Raw genomic sequence first — 12,799 nt, forward strand, 5'->3', positions numbered from 1 at the left:
TAGAAAATAGTCCACACATTTATTTCTACTACCAAAGTGCATGACCATGCATTTTCCAACATTGTATTTCATTTGCCACTTTCTTGCCTATTCACCTAATCTAAGTCCTTATGCATCCTGTATCTCATCACAACCTGCACCTCCACCTATCTTCATATCATCTACAAACTTGGCAACAAAGCCATCTATTTCATCATCTAAATCATTTATATACCCCATAAAAAGAAGTGGTCCCAACACTGACCCCTAGGGAACACCACTAGTCACTGGCAGCCAACTAGACAAGAATCCTTTTATTCCCACTAGCTGCATTCTTTCAATCAGCCAATGCTCTAACTGTTTTAGTAACTTTGCTGTAATACCATTGGCTCTTAACTTAGAAAGCAACCTTATGTGTGGCACCTTGTCAGTGGCCTTCTGAAAGTCCAAATACACAACATCCACTGCATGCCCTTTATCTATCCTACTGGTAATCTCCTCAAAGGATTCTAACAGCTGAGTCAGGCAGGATTTTCCCTTAAGTAAACCATGCTAACTTTGTCCTATCTTGTCCTGTGTCACCAAGTACTCCATCACCTTGTCCTTAACAATTGTCTCCAACATCTCCCTAACCACTGAGGTCAGACTAATTGGTCTGTAGTTTCCTATCTGCTGCCTTCCTCCTTTCTTAAAGAATGGTGTGAATAATGTAGAATAAAGTATTACAATTACAGAGTAAGTATATATTATGTTTTGTAATTCCAAAACATTAAACTAATTGAAAGGAAAAGACAAGAATTGAAAAAGTGAATCTGACTTCATGTTCACTTCAAGCGAAGCATGCACGTATGACGTGGTAGTGTCATGATGTATGCATGATGTATGCTTTTATTTATAACCCATAATGTATTATTTAAATGAACAATAATGCTTAATCAAACAACTAATACTACTGAAATATTTGAAATATTGTGGAATATTGGTAGCCTGAGTAGGCTATTTGGAAATTTGGTTAATCGTCAAGCTTGGTAAAATGTTTACAGATGTTTTGGCTCCATTCGAGAAGCCAGCATCAGTGTTCAGTTGAAGGTGTTGTCTCCTCAGAATGCCGGCTTGTATACTCCTCCCGGGTCCAAATGGATATTGATTAGATATTATGATCTGGTTGGCTGGGTTAAAACACTGTGAATAGTTTAGCAGTAGAAGTTTCTAACTGGCTAGCTTCAAGTGAGGTCCATTGGAAGTGCTTGCTTCACTGTCCAGATCCTGAGATTATTGGTGATTCTTTGAATGTTGACATTGTTATTTCTCTTTTCCCTGTAAAGGTTCATATACCAGATCTATGTCAATGTGGTTGTTGATAGCTCTTTCTGTAGAGAACCACACTTCTACTTCAGAATCTTCTACTGCTAAACTGTTCAATGTTTTGCACAAGCTAACCAGAGGAGCATATAAGCTGGCATTCTGAGATGACAACACCCTGAACTGTGCACTGAAGATGGTTTCTTGACTGGAGCGAAAATGTCTGCAAACATTTTACCAAGCTAGGTGATCTATTGAAATATTAAATATTCAACAGTATAATGCAGGCAGACAATATGGTGCAAGGCCAAAACATGGCAGATTGTGAAGTCAAGAGTTTATCTTTATGGTACGAGGTCCATTTCATAGGCTAGAAACTGTCATTGAGCCTGGTAGTACATGTTTTAAGATGTTTTTAAATTTTCTGTCCAATGGGGAGGCAGAAGAGAGAATGTCCAGGGTAATTGTGATCTTTGTATATGTTGGCTGCTTTATTAAGGCAATGAGAAGTATAGACAGTCCACAAAGGAGAAATTGGTTTCCATGATATGCTGAGTTGTGTCCACACTCTCTGTGATTTCTTGTGGTCTCAAACAGAACATTTGATGCCAAGCTGATTGCAATCTGTTGGTCAGGAAGTCAAGGATCCAGTTTCAAAGGGAGGTTTTGAGTCCTGTGTCTAAGTGTTTGGAGATGAGTTTGCTTGGAATAGTTGTATTGAAGGCAGAGCTGTAGTCAGTAACAATAACCCCTTGTAGGTTCCTTTACTATCCAGATGCTCCAAAGGTGAGTGCAGGGCCAGGGAGATGTCATACTTCATAGAACCATTTCAGCAGAAGGTGAATTGCAGTGGGTTGATGCTATTTGAAAGGTTGGAGCTGATGTGTGCTTCTCAAAGCACTTCATGATGGTCAATATCAGTGCCACCAGCTAATAGTCATTAATGCATGCTAAATTCGGGATTATCATGGTTTTCATAAAGCAGATGGTTACCTCCAATTGAAGTTGGGAGAGGTTAAAAATGTTTGTAAGTACCTAGGACATAGCCAGGAAATCTATCTGGGCCAGATACATACAGCAGGTTCACTGTCTGAAGACTGATATCTATAATGGTAACTGAAGATATAGGTACATTGAAGACTGTTGGAACTGATGGTGACATTTAATTCCCTTTCTGTTTGATATATTGAAAAAGTAATAAGGCAAGGGATCCAAGGGGACATTGCTTAGTGGATCCAGAACAGGCTTGCTCAAAGAAGGCAAGGAGTGGTTGTAGACAGGTCATATTCTGCATGAAGGTCGGTCACCAGTGGTGTGCCTCAGAGATCTGTTCTGAGAGCCCTACTCTTCGTGATTTTTATAAATGACCTGCATGAGGAAGTGGAGGGATGGATTAGATGACATAAAGGTTGTGGGTGTTGTGGATTGTGTGGAGGGCTGTCAGGGGTTACAGTGAGACATTGATAGGATGCAAAACTGAGCTGAGAAGTGGCAGAAGGAGTTCAACCCAGTTAAGTGTGAAGTGGTTCATTTTGGTAGGTCAAATATGCTGGCAGAATATAGTATTAATGGTAAGACTCTTGGTAGTTTTGAGGATCAGAGCAGTCTTGGGGTCCGAGTTGATGAGACACTAAAAGCTGCAGCACAGGTTGACTCTGTGGTTAAGAAAGCATACAGTGCATTGGCCTTCATCACTTGTGGGATTGAGTTTAGGAGCTGAGAGGTAATGTTGCAGCTATATAGGACCCTGGTCAGACCTCACTTGGAGTACTGTGCTCAGTTCTGGTAGCCTCACTATCGGAAGGATGTGGAAAGCATAGAAAGGATGCAGAGGAGACTTACAAGGATGGTGCTTGGATTGGAGAGGATGCCTTATGAGAATAGGTTGAGTAAACTCAACCTTTTCTCCTTGGAGCGACGGAGGATGAGAGGTAACCTGATACAGGTGTATAAGTTGATGAGAGACATTGATCATGGGGATAATCAGAGGCTTTTTCCCAAGGGTGAAATGGCTAGCATTGGAGGGCACAGTTTTAAGGTGCTTGGAAGTAGGTACAGAGATGTCAGGGGTAAGTTTTTTATGCAGAGGGTGGTGAGTGCGTGGAATGGGCTGCTGGTGATGGTGGTAGAGGCAGATACGATAGGGTCTTTTAAGAGGCTCCTGGACAGGTACATGCAGCTCAGAAAAATAGAGGACTATTGGTAACCCTAGGTAATTTCTTAGGTAAGGACATGTTCGGCACAGTTTTGTGGACCAAAGAGCCTGTATTGTGCTGTAAGTTTTCTATGTTTCTATATGCACAGATGTATTAAGCTCATCAGGAAGAGATGCTGTATTATTGGGGATGTTGCCTGACTTTGTTCTGTTGCCTATTGTAGGATGTAAACCCTATCAAACCTGGTGGTTGGTTCAGGACTCAGTTTTGGACTGGTATTGTCTCTTTGCATGCCTGGCAGCTTTATGAAGGTTTTATCTTGAATTTTTGCATAGGTCAGGATTACCCGACTTGCACATCAGTCCTAGACTTCAGTGGAGACTGATCTCCTGATATGTCCACAGAGCCTGATGGAATGTACCTCATGTATTTGAAAGAGGTGAGAGGTGAAATTTCTGGGGCCTTGACCAAAATCTTTGTATCTTTGCTAGCTCCAGTTGTGGTGCCAGAGGACTGGCAGACAGCTAATATTTATCCTTTGTTCAAGAAGGATAATAGGGATAATTAGTGATAGGGAAACTAATAGAGAGGATGCTTAGGGACAGGATTTATGAGCATTTGGAGAAGCATGGTCTAATTAGCGACAGTCAGCATGGTGTGTGGGGAGCAGATCATGACTGACTAATCTGACTAATGTTTTTGAAGAGGTGATGAAGGTGATTGATGAAGAGCAGGGGTTGTTATATATACGGATTTTAATAAGATATTTTTCAAGGTCCTACTTGGTAGGCTCATCCAGAAAATTAGAATGTATGGGATCCATGATACTTAACTGAGAAGACAGAGGGTAGTGAACGATGGGTCTTATTCTGGATGGAAGTTTATGATTAGTGGTGATCCACAGGAATCTATTACTAGGATCTCTATTGTTTGCCATATCAATAAATGTTTTTGATGAATATGTTGCTGTGTGTGTAAGTAGGTTTACATTCCACCCAGACTGGTGGCATTGTGGATTGCAGCAGAGATTGCCAGAGGGTACTGCGAGATATAAATTGCTTGCACAAAAGGGTGGAGAAATGGCAGATGGTGTTTAATCAAGGCAAGTGTAAGGTGCTACATTTAGAGATCCAGCATAAATGGAAAAAGTACAGAGCTGATGAAAGAATTCTTAACAGCATTAATGAACTGCTGGTCATGAAGGAATTAAAGTATGGAAGAAAATATTGAACTTGAATAAGTCGAGGATAGCGGAAGTAGACAAACCAAATGTATTGTTTTTGCCATGTGGTTAAAGGAATGGAGGTTGCCATTTTATGAGCTATCTTGTGAACTGATTTTGTTTGAGAATAGCTGTATAAAAGTGCTTTAAAATGGATACAATGATGTTCCTGATAATCTGCTGAACTAAAGTTAATTTCCAAATCAGAAGTTATTTTGTGAAGTGTTCTTTGGTAAGAAAGAACATGCAAGCTTATGAATAGGGGAGTCTGTTACTAGGCTTGAGTAACCCAAGCTGAGTAACTGATTGGTCTGCTCTGACTCAGAACAAATAGACATTAATTACATGTTGTCACTTCTGAGAAGGGGAATAAAATGATGCTGGCTTGGACTAGGGCCAATGGGAAGGTGACACATATTAACCAGATAGACCATAGCCAATGAGGTTATTAAGGAAAAAGCACAAGAATGATGGGCTTCGAATTCAAAGTGGTGAGAACTCCAGAGATTAACTAATGCAAGGAAGATCCCCATACCAGGGGCAGGGAGAAGAAGGATCAATCATTTGGCCAATGGAAGATCCCCTTTATCAGTGTTATAAATTGGAGAACTGGTCTGAGTGAATGTTGGTACAGAGGGAACAGTAGAATTCATGTTTTAAGTTGTTGATCTAGAGTCAACATAGTTACATTGATACTTGTGCAGAGAACATAAAGTGCAAACTTTGATTAATTATGAGTTGTGTGGTAAATTGCCTAACCTAGATCAGTTGATAATTGTCAACAGAACAGAGAGATGATGGAGTACATAGATAAGTTGGTAAAGAAGGTGTATGGCATGCTTGCTTTTGTTAGTTGTAACATTAAATTCAATAGCTAGAAAGTTATGTTACAGCTTAATAAAGATCTAGTTAGGCCACATTTACTATATGCAATTCAGCTCTAGTCACCTCATTATAGGAAGGAGACTTTGGAGAGAGTACAGAGGAGGTTTATCAGGATGTTGCCTGGTTTGTAGGACATGTGCTATGAAGAAAAGCTGGGGCTATTTTTTCCAAAGTAACTGAGATTGAGGAGAGGTTTGACAAAAGTTTATAAAATTATGTGAGGCACATATAGATTAGACAATCAGCACCCTTTTCCCCAGATTGAAATGTCTAATACGAGAGTGCATGTATTTAAGGTGACAGGTAAATTACAAAGGAGATGTGCGAGGCAGGATTTTTTACACAGAGTAGTGAGGTCTGTTATGCACTGCTATGGGTGGTGGTAGAGGCAGATAGAACAAAAGTGTTGAGAAACTTTTAGATGAATTTGCAGAAAAGGGGTGGGGGGAGATAAGGTCAATGTGCTGGAAAGGAGTATTAAATTAATTAGGAGGGTCATTGCTTCAATTAGTTCTGCACTCTGTTAAATTCATTACCACAGACTCACTGGGTATATTTAAGGCAATATGATAGGTTCATTTAATAAAGGAATTAAGGTTATACAGGGAGAATTGGAACTGAGTGTTAAAATAAAAACAGCCATGATTGAATGGCAGGTCACACTCAATACCCAATTGACAGTCAGTGTAATAACTGACTTTTGCCTGCACTTGGCAATGATACAATAGTTATTTCCCGAACATGACTGAAGTTTCATTAAAATCTATATTCAAATTGAAACTGAACATGAACGGTTACTATCATATAAAAAACTCCAATTTATTATAGTGAAGAAAATGTGATGATATTGCATAATAATTTTTTTAGCATTGGACATCTTCAGCAAATTGCATATTTGTTTAGATAAAGTACCCAAAAATATTTTGTGGTGTTAATGTAACTTCAGAATTTCTTTCTGATTTACATAGGTATTTATGGATAGTAATCCCAGTTTGTATGAACTACGGGAAAAAATTAAGTACTATGCTTCTATTCAGCAAGAAATTGAGGAAGTCACCCCCAGCATTATAGTAGAATTTATTGAACTGAACACAGGTAAGAGTTGAAGCACAATTTTTATATTAACTGCGAATCTTCATAAATTTTAAATGTACTTCAATATTACCATTTCTATATCTACAGATTGAAGCTAATTGCCTTGGACCATATTTCAAATTTCTGAATTGTTTTTGATTTTCACAATTCAAGTTATGCTTATCTTTTAATATAATTTAGTATTAAAAGTTATTAAAACTTAGTATTAGTAAAAGTAGGTTAGAAATGTTGAGTAAATAATTAAACTAAATAGACATGGCAGACTAGGTGGTGCAGAAGGTAAATTGGTTTATTATTGACATAAATACTGAAGTACAGTGAAAAACTTTGTATTACATGCCATCCATTCAGATCATTTCATCACAACAGTGCATTGATATAGTATAAGGGAAAACAATAACAGAATGCTCAGTAAAGCCATACAGTTACAGAGAAAGTGCAGTGCAGGCAGACAATAAGGTACAAGGTCCACAGTGAGGTAGGTTGTGAGTTCATAAGTCCACTTATCACAGCGGGATAGAAACTGACAAGCCTGATGGTATCTGCTTTCTAGCTTTGTATCTTCTGCCCCATGGGAATAGGGAGAAGTGAGAATGACCAGAGTGGGTGGGGCCTTTGATTATGTTGGCCATTGAAGAGCTCTAGAAGGTAACAATTCATGGACAATGAGACTGTGTAAAATATCCATGTCTTGAGTGATTTTTTAATATTAATTTCAGCTCTGTTCCATAGATTAACCACCTGCTGGCTAAAGAAATTCCTCCTCATCTCTATTCTAATGGGACTTCCTTGTATTCTGAGTCTATGCCCTCTGATCATAGGTTCTCCCAAGAATGGAAACATCCTCTCCACATACGCTCTACCTAGGCCTTTCAATATTCAACAGGTTTCAATGAGATCCCCCCCTCATTATTACTCAGTTCCACTCCCTCTTTTCTTAATGAGCCTGTAGCTCTGCGACTAATTCCCTCTCACCTAACATCAAGCTCTCTTTGATCCTTTTACAATTTAGGGTTGATTTAAAGTTGAAAATTAAGTTATGAGCACATGTTTGGAATGTGAGCAGAAACCAGAACACCGCACTGTGACTAGTGGTGTACCTCCATGATTGGTGTTAAGACTTTGCTATTTGTGGTATATATTAATAACTTCAATGTGAATGTAGGAGAAATTATTAGTCAATTTTGGGATAACACAAAAGCAACAGCAGGGCATAGATCACTTGGAAAGCTGGTTGGAATTTTGGCAGATGGAATTTAATCCTGCCAAGTGTAAGTTTTAACAAATCTAATGCATCAAAATTAGGAGTTACTTCTTTACATAGAGTAACAAGAAATTAAAATGTATTGCTGCACATATTATTGATGAACTTAATATGAATACTCATACACATATTGGGGAAGGGCTCAGAAGGATAAAAAGTAGTCTAGAAAAAGATCATTCAAATGGAGAGAAGAGAGCTTAAATACAATAAGGGTAACATACTCCATAGAGTCATAGAGAAATACAGCAAAGAAATAGACCTTTTGGACTATCTACTCCATGCTGGAACTATTTAACTGTATAGGGTCTGTTTCAGCACTACAAATTATATTTCGTTCCATGCAGGATGAGATAACAGACCCACATGTAGTCTGAAAGCATTGAAACATATATTTTCTGGTGTGTAGCAAAGATTATTCTAAAAACTGCGTACCAAAAACTTAGAAAAATTCATTAATTCCCCTCTACCTTTCTATCAAGATGCCTTATCCATGTGGTTTACTCTGAGTGTTCCTCATACACAATTTTATTATGTTAAATATATCATCCTTTTAAAAAGTGGACATATCAAACAGTTTAGGATCTGAAGTTAATATCAAAAATGACTTCAACGTGCATTTTAAAAAAATATTTACTTTTTACTTCCACAAGACTGTACTTGTGAGGTATTCTTAAACTGCTTGGAGAATGATAAATGCACCAGTGGGAAGAGAAACAGAGTTAATATATTTGGTTAAAACAAGGTGGTTTAAAGTTGTAGAGAAGGTGGAGGATCAAGTAAAGTTAACATCTGTGACAGGATGAAGCTACGGCTGACATGTAGTTAAGTGTAGTTCACACTTGGAACAACATCTCCTTCACTCACTCATTTTCTCCAGAACAAATTTTCCCAGGCCCACAAACCCAAGATTTTTTTGTGTGAAGCATGAAACAGCCTTTGTTCAGTGCTACTTAGACTTCCTTCTTGAAATCATTCCCTAGTACATTGGTGAATGCATTAATATTGCTTCCTGCATTTCTAGAACTAGAAAATTTCATTACTTTTGTTGCCAATTTTCATCCTCCACTCATCTTCACGTGATCTTCCTGATTCATCTCTTAAATTTTTCTGTTTCCATCTCGGGAGGAAGGTTAGCCATAAAACATCCCTAATCCCATAGCTATTTGGACCATATTTCCTTTTAACCTGCCTTTTGTATGAACTCTATTCCGTTCTTCCAATTCCTCCATCTCCAATGATGAAACCTTCCATACAGATGCCTCTGAAACATATTCCTTCTTTAGGAACCATGACCTTAGCTACTCAATAGTGGACTAAAATCTCAGTTGCATCTCATCCAGTTCCCACATTCCTTCTCTCATCCCTTTGCTACCTGCCCAGAGCAAGGATGGAATTTCCCTGTTCCTCACCTTCAGCCACACTAACCTTCATAGTCAATGGATCACAATTTGTAATTTGCACCAGCTCCAACAGATCCTGTCACTAGGTATGTCTTCCTCTCCCCCTACTCATTAAGCAGTTTAAATGGGCTGTTCTCTTTGTGATTTCCTAGTCTGCTCTTACATCTATAAACCACTCCTTGTATTTCAGCATTTTTGTTTTACCTTTCACATTATCATTTCAGCTCTTCTCTTCCCACCATCCAAGGATCTGAACAACCTTTGCATGTGAAACAGTAATTCATTTTCACTTCCAATCTAGTGAAACTGCACTTGGTGCTCTGCTATATTGGAGAAACCAAACAGATTAATAGAATTAATACACAATTAAGTACAGTGCAGACTCTTCAGCCTACAATGTTGTGTTTAAGTTTTAACCTACTCCAAGACCAATCCTATGCTTCCTTCCACATAGAACTCCATTTTTCATTCACCCATCTGCCTATCCTGAGTCTCTTAAAAGTCTCTAATATATCTGTCTTAACCACTACTGCAGCAGCACATTCCAAGCACCCACCATTCTCTGTGATATCCTTCCTATATTATGCTCCAATCACCTTAAAATTGTACCCCCTGGTATTAAGCATTTCCACCCTGGGAAAAAGTCTCTGGCTGTCCGCTTCATCAATTCTCTTATCATCTTAGATACCTCTATCAAGTCACATCTCATCCTCCTCCTCTCCAAAGATAAAAATCCTCCTGATTCATCAAGGAGAAAACACCTTGAATGATACCATACAATTTTGACAGATATAATGATATATTTGACAATATAGGCTCACCCTCCTAATCTCACCACATTCTACCGGACCAACATCGAGAGTTTCTTCACCAGCTGCATCATTGTCTGACATGCAAATTGACAATAGACAATAGACAATAGGTGCAGAAGTAGATCATTCGGCCCCTCGAGTCTGCACCGCCATTCTGAGATCATGGCTGATCATTCACTATCATTACCCAGTCCCTGCCTTGTCCCCATATCCCTTGATTCCCCTATCCATCAGATATCTATCCAGCTCCTTCTTGAAAGCATCCAGAGAACTGGCCTCCACCATCTTCCGAGGCAGTGCATTCCACACCTCCACAACTCTCTGGGAGAAGAAGCTCTTCCTCAACTCTGTTTTAAATAACTGACCTCTTATTCTCAAAACTGACCTCTTATTCTCAAATTGGAATGCATCAGATTGCAAATCCATGCAATGGATAGTGAGGACTGTTGAAAACATCATCAGGGTCTCTCTCCTTCTCTTTCATGACTTATATCAGAAGATCTGCATTTGCAGTGCCTCCAGCATTATCAAAGACCCTTCCCATCCTTTCCACAACCTCTTCGACATCCGACAGTCAGGCAGAACATACTGTAGTATAAGAAACAGAACTGTAAGGCTGGGTAATAGCTTTTTTCACAGTCTGTTAGACTTCTTAACATCCTGCTACCACCCAGCACACATACACATCCTCTTTTAATCCCATACCATAACTCCCTCCCACCACTCCACAATTCACAGATTCACACATCCTGTACTGGTCACTTCCTTCATTTTTTTTATTGCTGCTGTTTTTACATATTTATATGACTAATTGTTTTATTATTGATAGGATACAAAACTGGACTGAGAAGTGGCAGATAGAGTTCAACCCAGATAAGTATGAGATGGTTCATTTTGGTAGGTCAAATGTGATGGCAGAATATAGCATTAATGGCCAGACTCTTGGCAGTGTGGAGGATCAGAGGGATCTTGAGGTCTGAGTCCATAGGACACTCAAAGCTGCTGTGCAGATTGACTCTGTGGTTAAGAAAGCATACAGTGCATTGGCCTTCATCAATTGTGGGATTAGGTTTAAGAGCCGAGAGGTAACATTGCAGCTATATAAGACCCTGGACCACTTGGAGTAATGTGCTCAGTTCTGGTCGCCTCACTATAGGAAGGATGTGGAAGCCATAGAAAGGGTGCAGAGGAGATCTACAAGGATGTTACCTGGATTGGGGAGCATTCCTTATGAGAATAGGTTGAGTGAACTCGGCCTTTTCTCCTTGGAGTGACGGAGGATGAGAGTTGACCTGATAGAGGTGTATAAAATGATGAGAAGCTTTTACCCAGTGTGGATAGTCAGAGCTGAAGTGGCTAGCATGAGAGGGCACAGTTTTAAAGTGCTTGGAAGTAGGTACAGAGGAGATGACAGGTAAGATTTTTACGTAGAGAGTGGTGAGTACATGGAATGGGCTGTTGGTGACGGTGGTGGAGGTGGATATGATAGGGTCTTTTAAGAGGCTTCTGGATAGGTACATAGTTTGGGACAGCATTGTGGGCCAAAGGGCCTGTATTGTGCTGTAGATTTTCTATGTTTCTATGAGATGCTGGCTCTCACGCGGGCTTGTGAACGCTTCAGCTGCTACTTAATAGGCACTAAATTCCTACTTGAAATAAAAAAACAAAAAAAAAACACTTGGCAGCGTCTTGGTATCAAAACACTTTGATGACTTACCTCCACATATGCAAAGATTCAGAGTGAGATTTAAACATTTCTGTTATGACATTGAACATGTCTCTGGAAAACCTTTCACAATCCAGACACTTTGTTGAGATGTCACACAAAAGTGTGTGGATGGAATCTGACTCCACCCTCTGAAATATACCAAATTCTACTTAGCTCAGGTATGTGAAAGCTTTCCTATATTACAGAGTAAACTGGATAAAATTTGCACTGAGTTGAAAAATACTAAATCTGCAGCAATACTGTGAGCATGGATGGTCAACTTTTCCAAAAGGAGCTCACAAACTCAAACCTTACTGGCTCGAAAGTGAAATGCTCTCCATGTCTCTCAAGACTTATCATTCCTGCTTCTATGCATGCCAAAATCACTAGTCAAATCCACCAAGGACATCAAGGCATTGAAAAATGTTCTCTAAGAACAAGGCAATCAATATGGTGGTCTGGTCTGAGCACACAGCCAGGAGATGATGCAAGGCAGTGTGAAGCATGCAGAAAAACTGCACAAAAATCACCCTGACCCCTCTGTCCCACAGAATTACAGGCACACACATTTGCAAGCTGAAAAGAGACAAATAATTGCTTACTGTGGATTACTACTCACAAAATGTTGATGTGTCCAAGCTGTCCTTTACATCCTCAACAGCAGTTACACAGCACCTGAAAGCTGTATTCACTTGCCACGGAGTACCGGAGACATTTGTGTCAGACGACAGTCTACAATTTGGCTGCTCAGAATTCAAAGATTTTGCTAGGAACTATGAGCTCAAACACCAGACAATCAGTCCACGGTACCCACAGGCAAATGAAAAAGCAGAAAGAGTAATGTAAATTGTTATAAGTCCCTACTGAAAGCAATAGACTCCTACAAATCACTGCTGGCTTATTGCTCCACGCCTTTTGCGAATGGCTATTGTCCATCAGAGCTGTCAATGGGCTGGAGACCGAGAACAAGCCTGTC

The 12,799-nt window shown here is 39.5% G+C and overlaps 1 protein-coding gene across 1 annotated transcript in view; it reads left to right on the forward strand.

Moving 5' to 3' along the window:
* Positions 1–12,799, forward strand: part of LOC132401348 (dynein axonemal heavy chain 8-like) — an 895,336-nt gene that overhangs the window by 319,909 nt on the left and 562,628 nt on the right. Inside the window, exon 28 of the mRNA XM_059983478.1 lies at positions 6,513–6,639. Coding sequence (XP_059839461.1) covers positions 6,513–6,639 — 127 coding nt within the window. The remainder of the gene's footprint in view (positions 1–6,512; positions 6,640–12,799) is intronic.

Source organism: Hypanus sabinus, chromosome 10, assembly GCF_030144855.1.
Source record: "Hypanus sabinus isolate sHypSab1 chromosome 10, sHypSab1.hap1, whole genome shotgun sequence".
Taxonomy (NCBI): Eukaryota; Metazoa; Chordata; class Chondrichthyes; order Myliobatiformes; family Dasyatidae; genus Hypanus; species Hypanus sabinus.